General features: G+C 38.4%; 1 protein-coding gene across 1 annotated transcript in view; it reads left to right on the top strand.

Moving 5' to 3' along the window:
• Nucleotides 1–26,071, top strand: part of DNAJC1 (DnaJ heat shock protein family (Hsp40) member C1) — a 197,743-nt gene that overhangs the window by 149,007 nt on the left and 22,665 nt on the right. Inside the window, exon 9 of the mRNA XM_053572108.1 lies at nt 22,163–22,282. Coding sequence (XP_053428083.1) covers nt 22,163–22,282 — 120 coding nt within the window. The remainder of the gene's footprint in view (nt 1–22,162; nt 22,283–26,071) is intronic.

A 26,071-nucleotide genomic window follows, 5' to 3' on the forward strand; every position in this document is an offset into this window, starting at 1 on the left:
TATATAAGGAACTCAATAACCAGAAAAAAATTTATTCAATTTAAAAATGGGGGCCAGGGCTCGGCGCCTGTGGCTCAAGCGGTTAAGGCGCTAGCCACATAACATCTGAGCTGGCAGGTTCAAATGCAGCCTGGGCCAGCCAAACAACAATGATGACTACAACCAAAAAATAGCCGGGCATTGCAGCGGGCGCCTGTAGTTCAGCTCCTTGTGGGGCGGAGGCAGGAGAATCGTTTGAGCCCAGGAGTTGGAGGTTGCTGTGAGCTGTGATGCCACAGCACTCTACTCAGGGTAACAGCTTGAGACTCTGTCTCAAAAAAAGGGGGGGGTGCAGGGGGCCAGGTATGGTGGCTTACACCTGTAATTCTAGTCAAGGGAGGCCAAAGTGGGAGAATCCCTTGAAGTCAGGAGTTTGAGACCAGCCTGAACAAGAGTTACACCCCATCACTACTAAAAATAGAAAAATTATCTGGGCATGATAGAGCTCACTTGTAGTCCTAGCTACTAAGGAGGCTGAAGCAGGAGGATCACTTGAGGTTGTTGTGAGCTAGGTTGACACCATGACACTCTAGCCTGGGCAACAGAGTAAGTCTCTGTTACAAAAAAAAAAAAAGAAAAGAAACACAAAAAAAACAATTAAAAAATGGGCGAATGATCTGAATAGACATTTCTCAAAAGGCATACAAATGTTCGTTCATCAGGCATATGAACAAAATGATTAATATCACTAATCATCAGAGAAATACAAATAAACTGGGGTATGAGGCCGAGCACAATGGTTCATGCCTATAATCCTAGCACTTTGGGAGGCCAAGGCAGGAGGACCACTTGAGATCCAGAGTTTAAAAACAGTCTGGGCAAAGTAGCCAGATCTCATCTCTACAAAAAATAAAAATTAGCTGGGTGTGGTATGCCTATTGTCATACCTATTGTCCCATCTACTTGAGCAGCTGAGACAGGAAAATCGCTTGCAACCAGGTGTTTGAGGTTTTAAGTGAGCTCTGATGATACCACTACCCTCTAGCCTGAACATTAGAGCAAGATCTTGTCTCCAAAAACAAACAGGATGGGCATTGTGGCTCCCACTTGTACTCCTAGCACTCTGGGAGGCTGAGGCAGGAGGATCCCTTGAGCTCAGGAGTTCAAGACCAGCCTGAACAACAGCGAGACCCTGTCTCTACTAAAATAGAAAAATTAGCCAGGTGTTGGGGTGGATGCCTATAATCCCAGCTACTTGGGAGGCAGAGACAGGGAGGCTTATTTCAATTTGGGAGTTTGAGGTTGCTATGAGCTAGTTTGATGCCATGGCACTCTAGACTGGGCAACAGAGTGTGACTCTGTCTCAAAAACAAACAAAAAACACATGAGATAACATCTTACCCCAGTTTAAATGATTACTGTTTCAAACACAAAAAATAATAAATGTTAACAAGTATGCAGAGAAAGGGAAACACTTGTATACTGTTGTTGGGAATGTAAATTAGTATGGCCATCATGGAAAGCAGTATGAAGTTCATCAGAAAACTAAAAATAGATCTTCCTATGATCCACAAGCCTCAATGCGGGGCATATAACCAAAAGAAAGGAAATCCGTATATTGAAGTGGCATCTGCACTCCCATGTTTATTGCAACATTATTCACAACAGCCAAAATATGGAATCAAACTAAGTGTCTATCAGCGAATGAATGGATAAAGAAAATCTATTTCTATACACAATAGAATATTATTCAGTCATAAAAAAAGAATGAAATTCTGTATTTAGCTGCAACATGGATAGAACTAGAAAATAGTATACTAACAGAAATAAGTCAGGTACAAAAAGACAGATACATCATGTTCTCATGTGTGGCAGTTAAAAGACTTGATCTCATAGAGGTGAAGAGTAGAATAATGGTTATCAGAGATTGGGAAGGTAAGCAGGGAAGGGGAGATGAAGAGAGGTTGGTTAATGGGTACAAAATACAGAAGAATAAATTCTAGGATTTGATGGCACCAGTAGAATGATTTTAGTAAGTAATTTATTGTGTGTTTCAAAATAGCTAGAAGATTGGAATGTTCCCAACATAAGAAATGATAAGTATTTGGGATGATGGATAGCCTAATTACCCTGACTTGATCATTCCACATGGTATGCATCAAAATATCACCTATACCCCATCTATACATGCATGTATCATTATGGAAAAATAAATGTTTCACATTTTGAAACTACAAAAAATTACTGAATTCTAGGTGTGTGATATTTTCATGATTGTTTTGCTAGACTTTGCCCAGAAGTACACACTCTAAAAGTCACAATATGGAAGTAAAAGTAAAATGATAAATACATACACGCAAAGGGACACTTGAAGAGGCATAGCAATTGATCTGAGCATTGAAAATGAGGAGTTAGCCAAATAGCTAGGAAAGGAGGGGATTTAGCAATAACATACATTTATTTCTGGTAACTATATTATGCCAAAACTTTATTTCTGTTTATCATAGAAGCCTCCTATTTGTCTTTGACACCTTCAAGAAAGATTCTCTTGGTTTTTACCTCTCCTAGATAAGCTGAAACTCAAGACACAGAATGTTAAAAAAAATCATGATCCAGTTATCACCTGTAATATGGAAAATTTTTGTTTTCTAAATAAAAATGGAAATAACAATAGTTTTATTATTTTGTGTCCTAAAATGGGAATGTAGAGAGGATTAAATCAGTTAATATATGTAAAACACTTTGATACTTGGCATGTAGCAAGTATTTAATTCTAACCTCTTTACAGAGATTAGAAGAACTCTAAATGGTAGACAGCAAGATTCAGCTTGAGAGTGGCGAAACTCCAATGTAGAACTATCAGTACACAAACCTTTCACTTAAGAATTAGAATTTTTTTTTATATGAGACAATCTTACTATGACGCCCTTGGTAGAGTGCTGTGGCGTCACAGCTCACAGCAACCTCTAACTCTTGGGCTTGCCTCAGCCTACCAAGTAGCTAGGACTGTAGGCACCCGCCACAACACCTGGCTATTTTTTGAAATGAGGTCTCGCTCTGGCTCAGGCTGGTCTTGAACCAGTGAGCTCAGGCAATGCACCTGCCTCAGCCTCCCAAGTGCTCAGATTACAGGCATGAGCCACTGCTCTCAGCAAGACTTTCTATCTCCATTTGACCCATGTTTGGATATTTTGAAACAGCTGATAAAGTCTTGGAGAGTGTTTGCAGAGTGTTATCCTTCTCATATTTTAGGAGATAATGGAGAATAATAGTGGTTTATTGTTTTTAAATATTCACATTGGGCTCGGCGGCCTGTGACTCAAGCAGCTAAGGCGCCAGCCACATACACCTGAGCTGGAGGGTTCGAATCCAGCCTGGGCCCACCAAACAACAATGATGGCTGCAACCAAAAAATAGCTGGGCGTTGTGGCGAGCGCCTATAGTCCCAGCTACTTGAGAGGCAGAGGCAGGAGAATGGCTTGAGCCCAGGAGTTGGAGGTTGCTGTGAGCTGTGATGCCACGGCACTCTACCAAGGGTGACAGCTTGAGGCTCTGTCTCAAAAAATAAATAAATAAATAAATATTCACATTGATTTTTGTTTTATAATATTTTAACATCCTCTGAGTTTGTAATTATATCTGTTTGTCATGTTTTATTTCACTTAATGTGTCTGGGTTTATCTATTTTGTTATTCTTGGTGAAAAGCCAGCTCATGACTTGATCAAGTCATTTTTTGTTTTATATTTCATTAATTTCTGCCTTTATCTCTACTCATTCCTTTTTCTTTAACTATCTTTGATCTTTTTTAGTTGAATGTTTTCACTTCACTATCTTCTAATTGTATTTCAGGGTATAAATTTCCCTCTGAGTAGTGTTTTGGCTATACACAAAAAATTTTATAATGGGTTCTTTTCATCTTCATTTCTAAATAGTCTTTAACTTTTCATTCTTATTTTCTCTGAGTTACTTTAGGGCATTTTATAAAACTTCCAAATGGTTAGTTTCATTATTGTTCTTGCTGAATATCCGTTTGTATGAATGTCTTTTTTCATCTTGCTATAGTCAGTGCCATACATGGTTTTGGTGTCTTAGATTATATCAGGTTTTTCTTTCTGTGGCTTGATACTTGATCAATATTTGGTAACTATTCCACACTTATTTTTTTTATGTATTTTTATTCTGTTGTATTATAATTGAATTCATGGCTCACTGTATCTTAAAGCACAATCATTAATTATTCATCTTCATTTACCCACATCTAAATATTGGAGTTTATTTGATCTTCATCTTCAGACTCCAGTTTTCTATCTACTTTCACTTCTGGAGGGATCTCATCTCATCTCCTGGCCTTAAATGACATTTTTATTCTGATAACTCCCAAATTTATAAATTTGCACTGGACTTCTTGCCTGGACTTCAGACCTATTTGTTCAACTGATTACTTATTTTTACATTTATGTCTCATAAATCCAATTTAACATGCTTCTTTTTCTCTATATTCTTCCTTTCTATTTTCTCATTCTTATTTTTCCTCTCTAATGTAGTCACATGTCACTTAACAGCAAGTATATGTTCTGAAAACTGCATTGTTAGGTGATTTCATCATTGTGTGAACACCATAGAGAGTATTTACTTACACAGACCTGTGTAGTACAGCCTTCTATACACCAAGGCTATGTGGTGTAACAGCCCATTGTTCCTAGACTTCTAACTTATACAGCATGTTACTGTACTGAATATTGTAGGCAGTTGTAAAACAGTGGTATTTGTGCATCTAAACACATTCAAACATAGAGAAGGTTTAGTAAAAGATATGAAATGGTGCACCTGAATCAGGCACTTACCATGAATGAAGCTTGCAGGACTGGAAGTTGCTCTGGATGAGTCAGTGAGTGGTGAGTGAAAGGGAAGGCCTAGGACGTTGCTACACACCACTATAGACTTTATAAACAGTGTACAAAATTTATAAAAAATACTTTTCTTTCTTTTTTTTTTTTTTTTTTTTTTTGTAGAGACAGAGTCTCACTGTACCGCCCTCGGGTAGAGTGCCGTGGCCTCACACAGCTCACAGCAACCTCTAACTCCTGGGCTTACGCGATTCTCTTGCCTTAGCCTCCCGAGTAGCTGGGACTACAGACGCCCGCCACAACGCCCGGCTATTTTTTTGTTGCGGTTTGGCCGGGGCTGGGTTTGAACCCGCCACCCTCGGCATATGGGGCTGGCGCCCTACTCACTGAGCCACAGGCGCTGCCCACTTTTCTTTCTTAAATACATTAACCTTAGCTTATAACATTTTTCCTGTATAAACTTTTTGACTCTTGTAACAAATAACAGCTTAAAACTCAAACACATTGTTCAAAAAGTTTCCTTATTCTATAAGCTTTTTTTTTTTTTTTTTTTTTGTAGAGACAGAGTCTCACTTTATGGCCCTCGGTAGAGTGCCATGGCATCACACAGCTCACAGCAACCTTCAACTCCTGGGCTTAAGCGATTCTCTTGCCTCAACCTCCCGAGTAGCTGGGACTACAGGCGCCTGCCACAACGCCCAGCTATTTTTTGGTTGCAGTTCAGCCAGGGCCGGGTTTGAACCCGCCACCCTCGGTATACAGGGCCGGTGCCTTACCGACTGAGCCACAGGTGCCACCCTTCTATAAGCTTTTATCTAAGTTTTTTTATTTAAACATTTTTGTTAAAAACTAAGACACAAGGGCGGCGCCTGTGGCTCAGTGAGTAGGGCGCCAGCCCCATATGCTGAGGGTGGTGAGTTCAAACCCAGCCCCGGCCAAACTGCAACCAAAAAATAGCCGGGCGTTGTGGTGGGCACCTGTAGTCCCAGCTGCTCGGGAGGCTGAGGCAAGAGAATCGTGTTAGCCCAAGAGTTAGAGGTTGCTGTGAGCCATGTGACGCCACGGCACTCTACCCGAGGGCGGTACAGTGAGACTCTGTCTCTACAAAAAAAAAAAAAAAAACTAAGACACAAACATACAAGTTAGCCTACACCTGTACAGGGTTAGGTTCTTCATCAGTATCACCATCTGCCACCTCCTAGACTTTTCCCACTGGAAGATCTTCAGGGGCAGTAACACTCATGGAAATGTCATCTTTTGTAATAAAAATACCTTCTTCTGGGGCCAGGTACGGTGGCTCACGCCCGTAATCCTAGCACTTGGGAGGCTGAGGCGAGTGGATTGCCTGAGCTCACGGATTCAAGACCAGCCTGAGCCAGAGCGAGACTTCATCTCAAAAAATAGCCAGGCTGTAGTCCCAACTACTCAGGAGGCCGAGGCAAGAGAATTGCTTGAGTCCAAGAGTTTGAGGTTGCTGTGAGCTGTGATACCACAGCATTCTACCGAGGGTGACCAGGTGAGACTCTTGTCTCAAAAAAAAAATAAATAAATAAATCTATTTTTTTCAACAGCCATTTTCTCTCTTAAATGATAGTATCTTTAAAAGCTATTGTATGTGAAGAGAACTCTATTCTGGATGTATTAGAAAAGTAAGTATACAACAGATTTGGAAAGCAACATGGTTCAAAACAATTAACAGGGCTGGGTATGGTGGCTCATGCCTATAATTCCAGTGCTTTGGGAGGCCAAAGCAGGAATATTCTTTGATCCTAGAAGTTCAAGACCAGCCAGAGCAACGTAGCGAAAGTCCATTTCTACAAAAAAAAAAAAAACTTACATTGGCTAGACAAAGTGGAGTGTGCCTGTGGTTACAAAGGAAAGTGTAGCAGGAACAGTGCCACTGTATTCCAGCCTTAGTGACAAAGCCAGACCCTGACTCAAAACAAACAACTGCAAAATGATTAATAGGACCAAAAACTGCAAAGTTGAATAATATTGTTTAAATTAGAGTATAATCACTATACTGCTATGTCACTATCTAAAATTTTTAGATTGCCATTATTCTCTATGTACTTCTAAAAAGTTTAATATTCATATCTCCTCACATAACAAAACCTTACAGATGAAATGCTGTCCAATAAGAGTAAGATGTGGGTGGCTCAAGGAGTAAGGCGCCAGTCCCATATGCCGGAGGTGGTGGGTTCAAACCCAGCCCCGGCCAAAAAAACCACAAAAAAAAAAAAAGAATAAGATGTAAAATAGTTTCTGAATTTTGAAATCATTAGAAAAATGTCTAAGTAAACGTACTGATTAAAACTGGAATTTTAAGTATTGAAAGATAGTATTATCTTCTTTGATTTGAATAAAAAATTAAGTTCATCTTAAATCTGGGACTTCACTGAACTTAACACAATCAGCTAAATAAATATTTTGGGTTGATCTTACTAAGATATACATATATATAACAGAAAATACAATTAAGCTTATTCTAATAATGATACATGTTTTCTCTCACTTCAACTTACTAGACATTTTCCTTAATTCCAACTGCTTCCAAGTACTTTGTACCTCTGATTTCAATACTTTGCTTAATAGTGACACACCATCTGAGCTATTGTATTCAATACGCGAGTCTTTTCATCCACAGTGTTCTTTCCACTACTTTTTCTTCATTTACAAACTGTACTCCATCCTCAGCTTATCCTCTGTGTTTACTCTTGCCAGTTCATTTATGCCTACATCATCATTTTCACCCATCAACTCTATCCTGAAGAGTCCACAATTTTCATTTTTAACTTCTTCCTCTTTTACAAGTCCAATTTATTCTGGCTTTATCTCTCTGTTTCCATCTCCCCCTTTGAAATTAGTGCTACCTTCCTAATCCACTCTCTCATTATCTCATACCTGCTAATACTTTCTCAACTATTATCCTGTCAGTTCGTCCTATTAGCATCTCTCCATTAAGTCTTTGGAACACCATTTCATTACAAACTTATCCTACAATGATCTTTTCCCTATCTGAATTCTTATAGCCCATTACTGTACCACTTAATCCTATATTTGATTATGTAATGGTTTGCATTATCTAGTATTTTGCTGGTTACAATTTTTTTAATAAAAAAAGTTGCCAACTATGTGAAAAATAGTGTGATTGGGTGATACAATGATAAAAAAGACATACCCAATTTTGTCCTTCATATTGGCTAACATTTAAGTGGTTACTATGTGTCTGGCACTGTTCTGTCTACTTCCTCTGTATTAACTCATTTAATCCTCCCAGCAACCCCATGTGGTACACAGTATTGCTAGAGGCAAGGAGTTGCTTAGCTAAAAAATGACCTTGCTATGATTCAGACCCATGTCACTGACTTCAGAACCATATATTTAATTGCTCCTGCTCTATTATCTACCATATTTTGCCATGTATAATCCATACTTTCTTGCCCAAGCTTTTGAGGGGAAAATAAGGATGGACATTATACATAGGTGGTACTAGAGGGTATCCCAAAGTTGTCCATCATCCGTAAGGAAAGTGGGGAATTATAGCTGAATGTACCTTTATTTACAAAATAGTCATTACAAATTTTACAAAATATTTTCTTTGTTGGCCACCTCTTTGTAAAATTTTGTAATGACTATTTTGTAAAGAAAGGTGCATTCGGTTACAATTTCCTGTTTATGTATGTATGGCAACTTTTGGGACACCCCATATTTGTTGCCAGTACGTGAAATTCTTGTACCTGTTCCTGTGTTTTGTAATTATTTGTAAAATAAAATTTCTTGTACCATAATATGTTAAAAAATAAATACTAAAATTTCTTTATAATACACAAAACAAGTATCTAAATATAAACAAATTAAAATTTGAATTAAAAAATTAAAATGAAAGACTTTTTTTTTTCTTGAAAGGTTGGGCCCAAAACATGGGTACACCTTTACACAACAAAAGATGGTAGTTGAAAATTTAAAATCCTAAATAAACATATTTTGAGGTATATTATAAACACTTTATGAAAGGTTTAAAGTACTAGTATAGTTTAGCAGATAGCAAGAATACTTTCACATAGGAAAAGAAGATTTTATGAAAGATTTGGAAGTGAGGTGGAGAAAACATTCTAGTCCAGAGAATAAGCAGTAAAACAGACAGGACTGTTCAGAGCATATTACCAAGAATAGTGAGTAATTTAGTTTAGCTGGGTCAGAGGATTTTTGAAACAGTAAAAGGAAAATAAGTTTATAAAAGTAGGTCACACCCAAATCATAGATCTTGAATAATGTCTTGCAGTAGTCTAAGTAAGAGATAACAAGTCCCTCAATTTAGGTAGCTAGCAGAAGTGGAAATCAGAGAGACTGAACAGATCTTCCTGAATCCTCAAGATTCAAGAAGTCAGCTGTTTGGTTATACAATAAATGTGGTGGGAGTAAAATGGCTATGGAGTGACTGGAAGAGACAGGTACCATTAACAAAAATATGGGGCACAGATAGGAAGTGGTACTTTGGGATTAAGAATGATGTATAGGCTTAGCACCTATGGCTCAAGTGGCAAAGGCACCAGCCACATACACCTGAGCTGGCGGGTTCAAATCCAGCCCAGGCCTGCCAAACAACAAAGACAGCTGCAACCAAAAAATAGCCAGGCGTTGTGGGGGGTGCCTTTAGTCCCAGCTACTTGGGAGGCAGAGGCAGAAGAATCACTTGAGCCCAGGAGTTGGAGGCTGCTGTGAGCCATGATGCCACAGCGCTCTACTCAGGGTGACAGCTTGAGCCTCTATCTCCAAAAAAAAGAATGGTGTATAATCTGTTAAAGACTTGCAAAGTTTATGATTAGCCATACAGCAGACAACTGGTAATGTAGAATTTAAGAGATCAGGATTAGAGATGAGAATGATTTATACATTATTCCTCTTTTTTATGTTTTCCATAGATGTATTCTTATTCTTACCCCTTATGTAAATTGCACAGAAAGTGTAATACCATAGTAGTATTCTTCGGTCAGTTGAACATGTGTTTTCTGTGTACCTACTATGTGTCTGGAACTCTGCTATAAATAATATTTAAAAAATGGGAAAGGAAATTATTCTCCAGGATAAAAATCATTTATCCCGATCTAAAGAATTTGCAAGCCTTGTCATGACTGTACTGATGCTTAATATTATAATTCTACCTTAATTTTGTAGAAACATACAAAAGACATCCTACTTCAACAATTTGGCTTGGTGTGATATATATTTTTGATGACATTTCATGATATATATGCCCGTTGTCAGTGACAACTTAACACTTATGTTTATAACCTAAAAAACTGACAATGAATTACTGGGCTAAAATTGGGAAACCTAAGCTTATCCCAGCTTCATTGTTGATTTCCCAGTAAATTTAAGAACATTTTATCAACTTTTGTAAGTCTCAGTGTCTTGCTTCTTCAAAACAGAGCATTGAACTATATTGTCTCTGTTTATTGAAATTAGATTGTCCTCAGAGAATATAACTACTAAAAATTTTTCCTTCATGGTTTAGTTTTAAAAGGTGGTTAGCTTTCAGTGTACATATGATTCAAGTACCATTCTGTTCAATAATAGGACCTTTTGTTATTTACCGGATGCACCCTAGTATTATAGCATATAATGGAAAGGAAGCTGCAGATTTCTATTTTCCACTATTATATTTACCAAATGATAATGTGGTTTTTTAAATCTTCAATTTTTTTTATTTCAATTTTTCCCAAATAGGGTAATATAGAAAACTTTCTGCCTAAAACAGAATACTTGTTCCCTTGAGGCCAAATTTAATTTTAAGAGCTATAAATCTGTAAATTAAAATGTCCTTTGAGACAAAAAAAATAATCTCCCTTTGGTAGACTTCTAACTTAAAACAAGAGATCTGCATTTTAAGCATCACTATTCCTGGGAGAAATATGTAATTATTGTCATTCTCACTTGTGGGTGACTTACCCACATCTGTTAATAAATTTAGAGTTTATTTTACTACCTCCAAAGGGGCCTGGTAGGCTTCCATCTGTTTCTCCTGTAGGTTCTTCTATTTTTCCTCCAAATAATCATTCAACAATAATTCATTGACTTTATAATGTGTTCTAGGCATTGAAGATGCATAAGTGAGAGGCATAGTCCCAAAACTTGAGGAGATTGTAACCTATACACAGAAGCAGTTATGTGAAGAATCCATCACAATTAAATGCAGTAATCTTAATAAAACTATATTAAGGTGTAGAAGGGCAGTAGCAAATGGCATACCTAAGTGTTCCAGGAGTTAGGAAGGCATCACCGAGGAAACGTGTTCTTAGTGGAGGAGGGGGAGTCACTAGGTAGTAATGTAGAGTAGGGCAATCTAGGCAGAGGGAAAATATCCAAAGAGGAACAGATGTTTCAAATATCTGAAGTATAGAGTATGAGGCAGAGATTAAGATGAAATAAAATTAGACAGGTAGACCGGGCCAGATGCCTTGTCTTTAGATGCCATGCATAGGAACTTAGTTTTTTGCTTTAGGAAGTAGGGGCATTGGTAGATTTTTAATAGTGGGATTATTTATGATTAAATTTGTGAGAGTTTAGTTAAGTTATATAACCTTTCAATGCCTCTGTAAAATGGGGTGATAGTATCTTATAGATTATCGTGAGGGTTAAATGATTTAATACATGTACCCCGTGCATAGTAAACATCCATAAGAAGTCCGGCAAAGCCTATATGATCTAATCCCTGCCTCTCTTGAGCCTTACATCTTAGAATCTTGCTTACCTTGCCCTAGACCCAAAATTCTAGATTTATCATTGTTTTGATTTGCATTTTCCCAATGGCTAATGATGTTGAGCATCTTGTATAAGTGTTTATTGGCCATTTGTATATCATTTTTGGAGAAATGCTCATTTAATTGAATCATCTGTCTTTTTATTATTCAATAGTAAGTGCTCTTTATGTACACTGGCTACCACACCTTTCAAATATATATTTCTAGAATATATATTTTGCATGAGGGTAATACAAATCAAAACCGCATTGTGGTTTCACTTTACATCCACTATGATTGCCATTATAACAAGTGTTGACAAGGATAGGGAGAAATCGGAACTCTTATGCACTACGAGTTGGAATATAAATGATATGCTGCTTTGGAATGCAGTTTAGCAATTCCTCTAAAATTAAATGTAGAATTACCATATGTCTGAGCAATTCCACACGTAGGTGTATACACAAGAGAAATGAAATGTATGTCCACACAGAAACTTGCACATGAATGTTTATAGCACCATTGTTCATAATAGTAAAAAAGTAGAAACAACCCAAATATCCATCAGATGGGGAATAGATAGACAAAATGTGGTATTCATACAATGGAATATTTTTCTACAATAAAAAGAAATACTGATAATATACAACATAGACCTTAAAAACATTATGCTAAGTAAAAGGGGCCATTCATACAAGACTACATATTATATGATTACATTTATATGAAATGTGCCAGGACTTCAGGGCACTTTAATAAGCACTTTAATAATCAGCCATTTATTTATTTATTTTTTCTTTGTCTTCCTTCCTCTTTGTTTTTCTTTTTTTTTTTTTGTAGAGACAGAGTCTCACTTTATGGCCCTCGGTAGAGTGCCGTGGCCTCACACAGCTCACGGCAACCTCCAACTCCTGGGCTTAAGCGATTCTCTTGCCTCAGCCTCCCGAGCAGCTGGGACTACAGGCGCCCGCCACAACGCCCGGCTATTTTTTGGTTGCAGTTTGGCCGGGGCTGGGTTTGAACCCGCCACCCTCGGTATATGGGGCCGGCGCCTTACTGACTGAGCCACAGGCGCCGCCCTCCTTCCTCTTTATTACCAATCCTCAAGAGCAGCAATATTAACAATTTGATGTGTTCATACTAAGTTATACACATATGTAGTGTGGAAGAGATAATTGTTGCTGAGGGATTAGGGACAAGGGAGGAGGGAGGAGGATGGGGGGGTCATGGTGTATGGTGCACCTCTTGGGGGGGAGGATGCAATTACAAGAGGGACTGTGGTCAGCAGCCAGGTCATTGCTGCTTGTGGGCCTCGTTCGATCTGTGCCTCGTTTCTCCCTGGAAAGGGAAGGAGGCTTCGACATTGAGAGGAAGCCGCCGCCTCCGTAGTTCTGAGCTTGAAGTCGCTAGGGCTTCTCTCAAACTTATGTGCTGAGGAGACTCAGATGTTGGCCTCAGCTCCTAGGCTGAACTCAGCAGATCAGCCCATGAAAACTTCTGTAGTGAGACAAAGGAAAGGACCCTGCAGAAAGCAACACCTATTATCCTGGGCTTGGCAGCAAGGAAGAGGACAGGTAGTGGAAATCCTACAATCAGAAAAGCAGACTGAAAGATGACAAAGAAGCTGAAGATGGGTGGTGGAGAAAGGTATAACATTCCAGCCCCTCAATCTAGAAATGTTAGTAAGAACCAACAACAGCTTAATAGACAGAAGACCAAGGATCAGAATTCCCAGATAAAGATTGTTCATAAAAAAAAAAAAGAAAGAGGACATGGTTATAACTCATCAGCAGTTGCATGGCAAGCCAAGTTGGTAGGAATGTAAATTAGTACAACTACTATGGAGAACAGTATGGTGGTTCCTCAAAAATCTTAAAATAGAACTGTCACATGAGCTAGCTCACTACTAGGTATATATCCACAGGAGAGGAATTTAAAAAAGATACCTGTACTCTCATGTTGATTGCAGCACTGTTCACAATGGATAAAGAAACATGGAACACATGGAATATTTGTTTTTAACATCAGACTCAGGTTTATTAGAGGAGTCTCCTTGTTCTCATTCTCTTTAATGTGGTACAGAGTCCCCAAGCTGGATGAGCAGAAGGCCTCAGTTCTTTCAGCAAGCCAAGAAAGACGTGAGGGACTGCTATTGCCTTCCTCATCACAGAGGCCTCATCCACTTCCCAGACCCTCACTCTCCGCCAGGTTCAGATGTCAGTGGGCTCTGGGCCTCAGTTCTGTCTCTTCGCCACAAACACCCTCTGTCCTGAGACAGTCATCAGCAGCGTGTGCTTCCCAGAGACCACAGACAAGTGCTTGGGGGGGGACATTCATGCGTAGCATGGTCAGAAACCACAGGTGGTGTTGACGAGCTCAGAGATTGTGCTGGCTGCCGTCTTATCATTCTTGAGATCCTCAGATGATGCCTGCACTGTACCTTCACTCAGGCTGAGGCAAGAGAATCACTTAAGCTCAAGAGTTGGAGGTTGCTGTGAGCTATGATGCCAGTGCACTCATACTGAGAGCGACATAGTAACACTCTATCTAAAAAAAAAAAAAAAAAAAAAATCCTGCCATTTGCAACAACATACCTGGAGAACATTATGTGAAGTAAAATAAGCCAAGCACAGAAAGAAAAAAAAAATCTCATGTTTTGACTCTTATGCGGGAGCAAAATATTAAAAACCTTGGTCTCATGGAGACGGATTAGAATGACAGTTACCAGGGTGGCGCCTGTGGCTCAAGGAGTAGGGCTCCAGTCCCATATGCTGGAGGTGGCGGGTTCAAACCCAGCCCCAGCCAAAAAAAAAAAAAAAAAAAAAACACAAAAAAAAAAAAAAAAAAAAGAATGACAGTTACCAGAGGCTGGGAATGGGGGGAGCCTAGGGGGGATAAAAGAGAATGGTTAATAGACACAAAAAATATAGTGAGATAGAATGAAAAATATTCGCACAACAAAGTGACTAGAATCAACAATAAGGGTAGGTAGACGTTAAAATAACTAAAAGAGTAGAATTAGAAATGATAAATGCCTGAGGTGATAGATACCCAAATTACCCCAGGTTAATTAATACACATTGTTCTCTTGTATCAAAACATCACATACACCTTATAAACATGTAACTATTGTGTACCCATGATAATTTTTTAAATTGCCCTTGTTTGATAAGGGGAATGAGCAGGAGCATTGTCATGATGGAGAAGGACTCTCTGAAACTTTTCTGAGGATTTTTTTGCTATAGCTTTGGCTGATTTTCTCAAAGCATTGTCATAATGAGACACATTATTGTTCTGCGACCCTTCCCATACGGGAAGTCAACAAGCAAAATGTGTTGAGCATCCCCCAAAACTGCTGCCCTGACCCTTGCTCTTGACGGTCCACTTTTGCTTCGACTGGACCCATCCACCACGTGGTAGCCATTGCTTGACTGTGCTTTGCCTTTAGGATCATACGGGTAAAGCCATGGTTCACCTCCTCTTACAGTTCTTCCAAGAAATGCTTCAGGGTCTTGACCCCATTTTTTAAACATTTCCATTGAAAGTTCTGCTATTGTCTGTTGCATGATCTGGGTGCAAACGTTTTGGTACCCATCAAATGGAAAGTTTGCTCAACTTTAATATTTCAGTCAAAATTGCATATATTAAGCCAATGGCTATGTCTGTGGTGTTGGCTGTTGGTTTTGCTGTTAATTGCTAGTCTTCTCAGGGCGTGAACAAGATGTATTCTTCCTCACAAACTGATATGGCCGGCCTGCCACTGTGGTCTTCACCTTCAGCATTGTCTCATCCCTTCTTAAAACAAGTTATCTTGTTGTGAACTGCTGATTTCTTTGGGGCATTGTCCCCATAAATTTTTGGAAAGTATCAAAATGACTATTTCAACCATTCTTTCACCCAAGCTTCATCATAAATTTGATGTTTGTTCTTGCTTTAATTTTAGCAGAATGCATATTACTCTGATAGGGGCTCTTGTCAAATTTATGTTTTATCCTTCTTAATGCCCCACGCTTGATCCTGTTCAAGTTTATATGAGTTTCCTTTGGTAGAAAAAAACTTTGAATTTGTGCATATTTTATTTATAATACACATTTTCCATGAACTTTTTAAGACTCCTCGTATTCACACCTAGTCTGTGGTTTATTCTTATTTATTTTATTTCTTTTTTTTGCAGTTTTTGGCCAGAGCTGGGTTTGAGCCCGCCACCTCTGGCATATGGGGCCAGCGCCCTATTCCTTTGAGCCACAGGCACCACCTATGGTTTTCATTTTTAAAATTGTGTCTTTAAAAGACCAAAGTTTAATTTTGGTAAAGGTCAAATATTTGTATCTTTATCATTTTAAAGTCATTACTAGCAAATGATTCTCTAACACTGAAAAGACAACTAAATCCTCTACAGCCATGGTTCCCAACCTTCCTAATGCCACAACCCTTTAATACAGTTCCTGTGGGAAGCAACCCACAGGTTGAGAACTGCTGCTCTACAGTGAAGGAGTCTCTGGGAGACACTACCAAGAGTGTCTGTTGTTTTGCAATTTGGACAGATTTTAGAGCCTTTTGTTAGAAAGGGCTCCATTCAAGGTGAGCCATTTTGTAAGTAAGAGCATAAATGAGCTTAAGTACAATTTGTAAATGAGAAATATGTTTCCTAAAAGAAATTGTAGGTGCTTAAAGGGTCAATAGCTGTTTCTTGACAGTATCATGATTGGAGCAGCCTTCAGTTTACCAAATAATTTTCAGAAATTTAACCACTTTGACCTCCTATGCAATTGTATGTCTTGAATGAACGTGTCAGACAAATCTATGCAGAGGAGGAAGTCATCAATGTAATGTCATATCTGTGCTCCTGGAGAAAATAGGGTACAGTTAAGATCTTGCCCTCAAAGATTGTATGTTATGATGAGATGCCCATGGTAGCCAGGTACAAATGTATTGGTGTCCTTTGTAGGTGAAGGTGAACTGCGGTCCAGTGACTGTTGAAGCAGGCATTGAACAGAGTGTATTAACCAATCTTAATAGCAAAATATTTACCAGTTAAGTCAGTAATTTCAATTATATGGGGTATGAGGCCTTAGTGAGGGCCATAGCAACAGGTTGAAATAATCCACTGTGAGGCCCCATCCATTCTCCCTGAGGATGAGAACAGGCCAAATTGGGCTGTTTTATGTATAAGCAGTAGGGATAATCATCCCTTCTCTAGATCTCATGTGATGGACTTCAGTCATTAAAGGCCCTGTTATAAATTTACATTGGGCTATTTTAACTATCTTAATGGGGAAGGGGGTAGGTCCATGGGGTCTATTTTATCCAGGCCAATTTAAGTGCCAAAGACTTTGTTTTAATTCATTACTTATTGAGTTAGAAAATTCATGACCACTATGGGTTTTTTTTTTTTTTTTAGGACAATGGATGTGATGCTCATGGGAAAATTTAGTTAAGACAAGAGTTCCTGTGGTTGAGGCGAGGCATGCCTGTTTGTCCTTTATTATTTTTTTTTATTTATTTATTTTTTTTTGTTGAGACAGGGTCCCACCCTATGCCCCTGAGCAGAGTGCAGTGGGCGTGGTAGCTCACCACAACCTCAGACTCGGGCTGCGGGCACCCCGCTGCCTCAGCCTCCGGAAGCCGCTGGGATTACAGGCGCTCGCCGCGGCGCCCAGCTGGGTTTTTCCATTTTTTTCACGAGTCGGGGTCTCACTGTCGCTCAGGCGAGTCTCGAACTCCTGAGCTCAAGCGATTCTCCCTCCTCAGCCTCCCACAGTGTTGGGATTACAGGCGTGAGCCACCGCGCCCGGCTGTTTGTCCTTTATATTATGTTCAGTAACTTCCCTAAGATTGTAGAGAGTGCCTTGTTCAAGTTTTGTGGGGTCCCCAGTATTGATTAAAGGCATTGATACATGATATCTGATATTTCATCAGATTTTATAGAGACACAAATGCCTATTCCTACCCTTTATCTACTTGTTGTGTAAATTATTTTAGTAATTTTCAGATTACCAATGAGGCCAAGTTGTGGACTTCTGTTTTCAGTTTTGTTTATTTTGTGCTCTCCCTGTTATGTACAGAACGTGTTACTTCAAATTCATATATTAAAGCTCTAACCCCTAGTAAGACTCTATTTAGAGATAGGGCCTTTAATGAGATAATTAAGGTTAAATTAATGAAGTTGTAAGGATAGGTCACTAATCTGATATAGGATTAATATTCTTTTTTTTTTTTTGGAGACAGAGTCTCACTCTGTTGCCCAGGCTAGAATGCTGCGGTGTCAGGCTAGCTCACAGCAACCTCAAACTCCTGGGCTCAAGCAAGCCTCCTACCTCAGCCTCTCAAGTAGCAGTGACTACAGGAGCTCTCCACAATGCCCAGCTAGTTTTTCTATTTTTAATAGAGGTAGGGTCTCACTCTTACTCAGGCTGGTCTCAAACTCCTGAGCTCAAGCAATCCTCCTGCCTTGGCCTCCCGAGTGCTAGGATTACAGGGATGAACCACCACACCTGGCCTAAGTTTCGTTTTTGTTTTTGTTTTTATTGAGACGGAGTCTTACTTTGTCCCCCTTGGTAGAGTGCTATGGCATCATAGCTCACAGCAACCTCAAACTCTTATGTTCAAGTGATTCTCTTGCCTCAGCCTCCCTAGTAGCTGGAACAATAGGCAACTGCCACAAAGCCCAGCTATTTTTTTGTTTGTTTAGCAGGCCTGGGCCTGGTTCAAACCCACCAGCACCAGAGCATGTGGCTGCTGCCCTAACCACTGAGCTACGGGCGCCCAGCCTAGATTAATGTTCTTTTTTTTTTTAGATTAATATTCTTAAGAAGAGGAAGAGACACTTCCCACACAAAGGAAAGGCTATGTGAAGACATAGTCAAAAGACAGCCACCAGCAAGTCAGGAAAAGGCTCCAAAGAGAATTTCTTTTCCTGAGAGTGAAAAACATTTTAGGTAATTTGCTTTAAATTTTGTTTTTATTTTTTAACATACCACTCTTTATATATGTATATACATGTATGTACATATGTACTTATATGTATATATGTCATGAGCACTTAACGCCACAATTTTTAAGTTGGAAAGGAAAAATCGTATAGCTGAAAACTAAATGCACTAACTGAAACAAAATGTAAAGTTAGAAGGCAAGAGATAATTAGATTATTAGATAGACCATCCCCATTATTAGATATACATCTGATATGTTAAGTGGGTGATGCTTGTAAGGATTATTTCCTTGAGTAAAATTTCTGAGAATTTGTGAGCTTGAGCTGAATCTATTAAAAGTAGTTGAATCTGCCCCATGATCGCATTAATGTACACAGCCATGATTTAATATTAATAAAAAAAGTAGTTGAATCAATCCAAAATGTTAATTTCTGTATTGATATAAACAATGGTTATAAATAGGTTATTTCAATAGAAATGCTGGTCATTAGGGAGTTTCAGCATTTATTAGATAAAAATGGGTCGTTTGTCACTAAAGTGTGAAAATATAAGTACATTTAAATTTATCATTTTAATTTAGCCATAATTTTTCACTACCAAATAAATTGTATATTATTTTTAATTGACATTGTGTAGACCAAAGCTGTGAGGGAAGCATGCATTTATTTAAGTAACTATAAAAATATATAGCCCTACAGCCTCCAATCCCTAAAGCCCAAGAATTCTATGAACAAAGAATTTTCAAAGGCACCAGATCCTTTAACATAGCAGATTTTATGCCAAAAATCTATTTCAAAGGGACATTATTTGGGAATACAATTCAAATTTCCATATCAATTCTAAAGTAAATGTATTTGGGGGTCATTACTTAAAAATATTGAATAACTTGAAAACTTACTTTTAATTTTGTATTTAGTATGGAGATTTATTCCCAGAGCAGGCTTTTCTGATGCAAAATTGGGATGCTTATGTAGTCACAACAGCTGTCCCCACACCATGTGGTATCTTCCATTACTTTACTGTAGAGATGAATTTTTGGCCCAGTGTTGCAGTAATATTGGACACACATGGTTTTAAGTGGCAGAGCAGTGTGCTTATGCATTCATTTGACTTTCACGGCTACCGTTGGCTTCAGATTAGAACAGGGAGAATACATTCACACCATGGCCACCCTCATGGCTGCTGTAGTAGCTGGATCACAGTAGGCTCTGTTACTTCTAAAAACACACCCAGCTATTGCTGAGGAATTACACATTCACCAAAGTGCTGTACAGCTGTAGGAGAGAGAATAATGAATTGCTAAAGAGGGTACTCTCAGATTTCAGATTATGGTCCTAATTGTTATTGATTTTTTAAAAAATTAATAATGAAATTATAGCCATGAAATAATTATGAAACTAAAAAAAGAAAAGATTGTCATAGCAAGTGGGTGATTTTTTTTCAGGATATCAATCCATATTTTATTTAAAAATTTACTGTTCTAGAAAAAAGTGGCATACTACACTTTTAGACCCGTCATTAACAAGGAATTAAAATCAGATTGGTTGTTAAAGCCCAGTGTTCATATATGCAGCATAATTGGAAAGCCAATCTGTTAGAAATAGAAATAATATTAAAGAATTAATTTACACTGTGAAGCAGTGATTATATTTTTGACAATTTTGTTTACTGCAGAAATGTTTAAAATGAATGCATAAAGTAGATGATTTCATGTGAAATTGCACTGATATACTATATGGTTTGAAAGTATTAATGTATATCTTTATGCAATTTCAACTTAATGTTCTTCATGGTATGATTCTGTACTGAAAGTTAATATTTAAATTCTACTTAAAACTTAACTCTTTTGCTTTTCTGAAACCAATTGGCATACTTACTAAAGCTTCAGCTTTTAGCAGTAAAGCTATGATTTCCTTGAAAATCCAATTATGTTCCTCTAAATAGTATTTGAATAATGCGTTTTCCCCTAAAGTAAAAATAAAGAAGCAGAAAGAAAAAAAAGTCCGTGTACATTTTAAAATTATCCGATATGGAGAATTAGATTTCTGATATTCATTAAATATCAAAGAAATTCCGACCAGACCCACTGTGGGCTACCTTTTTATATAAGTGAATTTATGCATGTATTGTAGGGGCTGTACTGATGAATATGTTTGAGGCTTTCAGCTCTTAGTGGATACAAAATAGAATGATTGATAAAATCCTCCCTACTATTGGCTATTATTTACTGACTCTTAAGTGGCAGGTTGTATTTATGCCAATTTATCTGCTTCACGGAACATTCTTGATAGCAGAACAAAGTGAATAAAAGTAGTTTGCTTTGCAAATGAATGCAAATGGGAGAGCCTTTCGGAAAGCCCTTTAACAGGGGCAGTGCACTTTGATTATGAGTGAAGCTGCCATTTGGACATGGTGAAAAGAGCACGCTTGAACCATTGATTGGGGGAGACAGTAAAAAGTCAGGAAGGGCCCCGTTAAGCTTGCAGTGAGGCAGGCGGATGTCAGTGTGGTTGGAGCACAGTGGGAGAATGACAGGGAGGATTAGTGTCAGGGAGAAGCTTTGCTGTAGCTGTGGAGATAGTCCCTGGGGTCACTCACCTCTGACTGTTGTTCTGTGCTGATGGTTCTGTAATGCAAACTGCCTGATGTGTGCCTGTTCATTATCGGAAATGGTGATTAGAAAAGGTATTTGTTTCAAAGATTTCCTTCTTTCTCTCTCTCTTTCTTTTTCTTTCATTCTTTCTTCTTAATTAAAGGAAAATAAGATAGGCTTCCTCAATTTCTCTGCTGATCCTAGAGTATTGTTTAATACCAGACTCGTTTACTCCCTCTGGTGGGGGACAGTTTAGTTCTAAAATGTAATGTAAAATAATTGTAACATGGTTATTTGTTGTTTGATAATAATTTCTTTTTTATATTTGATCACTAGTAGTGCTGAGTAAAATTTGTGCTTAGAAATTTTGCTTGTGTGGTTTTATAATCTTTAAAGGTTTGATTATTCACCTCAATAATTTGGTCAACTTTTAGAAGCTATTTACCTCTCCCGAAAAATGAAATTGCTACTTAATGTCCACATGATGGCTTATGGTCTTGGTCACAAACATTTCTAATTTTATTTCTCTTCCCAAATTTTATAAAATACTAGCATTTGAAAAGTTAAATATTGTTATGTAGGATGAACAAAAAAGATATTGTCTGAGTTACTGATTATAGAGCTGTATACTTATACTTCCAGGATTTTTTTTTTTTTTGCTTTCTTTAAAGTATAATTTAAAAAGAAAAACTTCAAGACCTTCAGTAGTACTTGAGGCATTTGTGAGCAGCATTGCATTTCATAGGAAGAAAGCATTTCATAGACTTTCAGAATGGTTTCTCATGTTAGTGCAAAATGGAGTGGTCTTTTTTTCATGTCTTCAAAAGCCAGGTTTTGCAATATTAGTGCTTTCTTAGTTGATATACATAGGAATATTTAAAAGGCTGTTGAAGCTTTGTGTTCTAATACTAAATCAGAACTCAAACCTTTTTTTTAAACTATTAGATACATTTTAGTATTGTTTGATGCAGAAAGCATATTGCCCCTAATTTGTTTCACAAGCTTGTTAAATGTTTTAGCAAGCATTTTTTCAATTACCTTCTTAAATTTTTTTAAATGTTTTCCAGGCACCTGAGTGGACAGAGGAGGACCTCAGCCAACTGACAAGAAGTATGGTTAAGTTCCCAGGAGGGACCCCAGGTCGATGGGAAAAGATTGCCCACGAATTGGGTCGATCGGTGACAGATGTGAGTTCACTGAGATTTGCATTGTATGCAGACTGACAAACCAGAACAAGCTAACTGTGTAGAAGGCAGACATACGTGGGTCAGACGTTATCTTTGGAGAAGGGGGTACAATCCTTTTAGGACCTGGAAGTAAACCATTAATGAAATAAGCGAGAAGCAGATGTGAGCTATTCCCCAGGTCCACAATTAACAGCTGGGTGAGGAATTCCAGTGTTTAGAAACTTAAAATACTGTAACCTAATCATACAAAAACAATGCCAGTTTTTTGTGTTTATAATGACCCCTTGAACTGTGGAAAAATTAGTTCCCAAATTGGTAAGAATTGGAGTTGTATTATCTCAGCTGGATCTTTTTAACTTTGAAGTACAGATTGCTTTTGGTATTTAGATAGGTAGTTTGGATTAATTAAATGAGTGATAGTCTCATAATGTAACTGTGTTCGCCTTTTTGTTTCAAGGATGATACCCACCACCCATTTTGACAAATTGTTTAACCAGAAGAAACTCCATATGTGTGTTGGGGGGGGCAGTAAATGGCCATATCTAACCCTTGAAAGACAAAGTGTTTACCTGGAAAGGTTTGAACTCAATACTGTGAGTGCTTTTACTGAGGAAATTAAGAGCAGAAAACCTTTTTCTTCCCCGTGAGACAAAGTCTCACTGTGTCACGCTCAGTAGAGTGCTGTGGCATCACAGCTCACAGCAACCTCGAACTCTTGGGCTTAAGCAATTCTCTTGCCTCAGCCTGCCAAATAGCTCAGAAAACAGGTGCCTGCCACAACGCCCACCTATTTTTTGGTTGTAGTTGTCATTGTTGTTTGGCAGGCCTGGGCTGGATTCAAACCCACCAGCTCCCATGTATGTGGCTGGAGCCCTACTGGCGCTGAGCCATAGAGCAGAAAATCTAGCAGGCACCTAGCACAGTGCCTGACATGTACTCAGTAACTTTAATTAAAATTGAGAAAATTCCTTATTTTTATCAGTTATTAAATTGATGTTTTTCTAAAGGATAGTAAATAATTTTTTATTGATTTACTTTAAATAAATCCTGTATATCTAAAAATACTTCAGGGGTTATTACTGAGCAAAGACTTAAATTTCTCCTTCAATTCTGTTAGCATATCTTGAGGTCATTTTTGGTAATGACTAAATAAAACCTGCAAAATGGTTACTAAAAACAGCTACCACAAGTAGAGACTTGTCATAAATGTCATAAGTTTCTTTCTATAATAAACTTCCACTTTTTAATTTAGAAATATTTATAAAAAAATTATTACCAGTTCCAACATCCTTAATCTGGCATTGTTGGCACTCAAAAATCTCAGACTTTGGACTTTTTTTTTTTTTTTAGACAGAGTCTCAGCTGTCACCCTGGGTAGAGTGCCTTTGGTGTCACAGCTCTTAGCAACCTCAAACTCTTGAGCTTAAGCAATTCTCTTGCCTCAGCCTCCCAAGTAGCTGGGACTACAGGCGCCCGCCACAATGCCCCGCTGTTTTTTTTGTAGCAGTTGTTTTAGCTGGCGCAGGCCAGGTTCTAACCCACCACCTTTGGTGTATGTGGCTGGCGCCGTTACCACTATGCTATGGGCACTGAGCCAACAGTGCCACCTTTTATATATATATATTTTTTTGAGACAGAGTCTCACTATGTCACCCTCAGTAGAGTGCCATGGCATCAAAGCTCAAAGCAACCTCAAACTCTTGGGTTCGAGATTCTCTTGCCTCAGCCTCCCAAGTAGCTGGAACTACAGGTACCCAACACAATGCTCAGCTATTTTTGTTGTTTTTGTAGTTGTCGTTGTTTAGCAGGCCCAAGCCGGGTTCGAACCTACCAGCCCTGGTATATATGGCAGGCGCCCTAACCACTGAGTCACAGGCACCGACCCACCTTTAACTTGCTAAATAATATTTCTTTGAGGTTCTCTAGTTAATGCTAAAGGCAGATAGGAAAATGAATAAAGCAATATTGTACACTTGTTATAAAATCTGGTTAAATTTCTATATATATTTTTAAGAAGAGAGAGATGAAAGTTTAAAAAATGCTAAATAGGCGCCTATGGCTCAGCGAGTTGGGCGCTGGCCCCATATGCCGAGGGTGGCGGGTTCAAACCCAGCCCTGGCCAAACTGCAACAAAAAAATAGCCGGGCGTTGTGGCGCGCGCCTGTAGTCCCAGCTGCTCGGGAGGCTGAGGCAAGAGAATCATGTAAGCGCAAGAGTTAGAGGTTGCTGTGAGCTGTGTGAGGCCACAGCACTCTACCGAGGGAGGTACAGTGAGACAGAGTCAAAACAAAACAAAAAAACAAAAACATAAAAAAATGCTAAATAAAGATCACATGATCCTCTCAATAGATGCAGAAAAAGCATTTGATAAAATCCAGCATCCTTTTCTAATTAGAACACTGAAGCGTATAGGCATAGGTGGCACATTTCTAAAACTGATTGAAGCTGTCTATGACAAACCCACAGTCAATATTTTACTGAATGGAGTAAAACTGAAAGCTTTTCCTCTTAGAACTGGAACCAGACAAGGTTGTCCTCTGTCACCTTTACTATTCAACATAGTGCTGGAAGTTCTAGCCAATACAATTAGGCAAGGATGGGATGGGTTCAGCTAGTACAGTTCCTTTAGTAGGATGTTAAGTGAAAGTTAGCCACACTTTAATACAAATGACACAACCAACAGAGCCTTGTACATCTATGATATACTTAACATACAGGACTAGTCTTGGTACAAAGACTTCTTTTTGAACTTTGCAAATCCATTCCAAATGTTTCAATTGTTTCCCCTTAGACTTAATCCAATGGAGACTGATTCCCTGTCTGTAAGATACAATTTTTCCTTTTATCATGAAAGTGGCAAATCTAACTTTTTGAGGGTTTTTTGTTTTGTTTTGTTTTGTTTTTTTTTTGCCATGTATTAGCTCTGTTTTCCTAATACCAAAAGTACCTTGAAAATAAATCTATTTATTTACCTAAACTTTTGTGGCACCAAAAAAAAAAGAAAAAAAAAGCAATTGTAACTTCTACATCAGTGTAGACTCATTGCGTTTTCATTCTGTGAGCATCATCTCTATACCTGGACCATACATTTCATTTCAGTAACACATGCACAGAACAGAAAAAGGGAACAGGTGTCTGATGACTCAGCTAACTCATTTAGTGACTGACACACCATGATGACTTGTGAGTCACATCAAAGCAGCTGAAAGGGATGGGTTCAGCTAGTACAGTTCCTTTAGTAGGATGTTAAGTGAAAGTTAGCCACACTTTAAAAGATCACTTGTACTTCTTTTTGGCTTATGGTGCTAATTAGATTTGTTTTCATTAAGTATTTGATTATGAAAAAGAAGTCAGGTTCATTTGGGTGTCATCACAACCTCTGCATACTGACCTGATCACTGGACCAGTCCACCCTTGCTCCTAACAGCTGTAGTTTGACCCGGTTTCCTTGTGAAGTTTGTAGCTTCAGGCTTAGTTCTCTTTCCTTCAAGAAACAATTGACCTTTGGGGGAGTGAGGTGAGGGCTAGTGGTGGGACTTATATGAGTCTCTTTTTCGGTTGGCAGATTACGGGGAAAAATGTATTTTGTTCCTTCATTAAGAAAGGAATTTAGGGCAGTGCCTATGGGCCTATGGCTCAAGGAGTAGGGTGCTGACCCCATATACTGGGGTTAGTGGGTTCAAGCCCAGCCCCGGTCAAAACTGCAAAAAAAAAAAAAAAAAGGAATTAAGTATATTAGTTGTCATAATTACCAGATTTAGACTGCCAAATTTAACTCTGAATGAATTC

The sequence above is a fragment of the Nycticebus coucang genome, chromosome 20, assembly GCF_027406575.1.
Source record: "Nycticebus coucang isolate mNycCou1 chromosome 20, mNycCou1.pri, whole genome shotgun sequence".
In the NCBI taxonomy this organism is placed as follows: domain Eukaryota; kingdom Metazoa; phylum Chordata; class Mammalia; order Primates; family Lorisidae; genus Nycticebus; species Nycticebus coucang.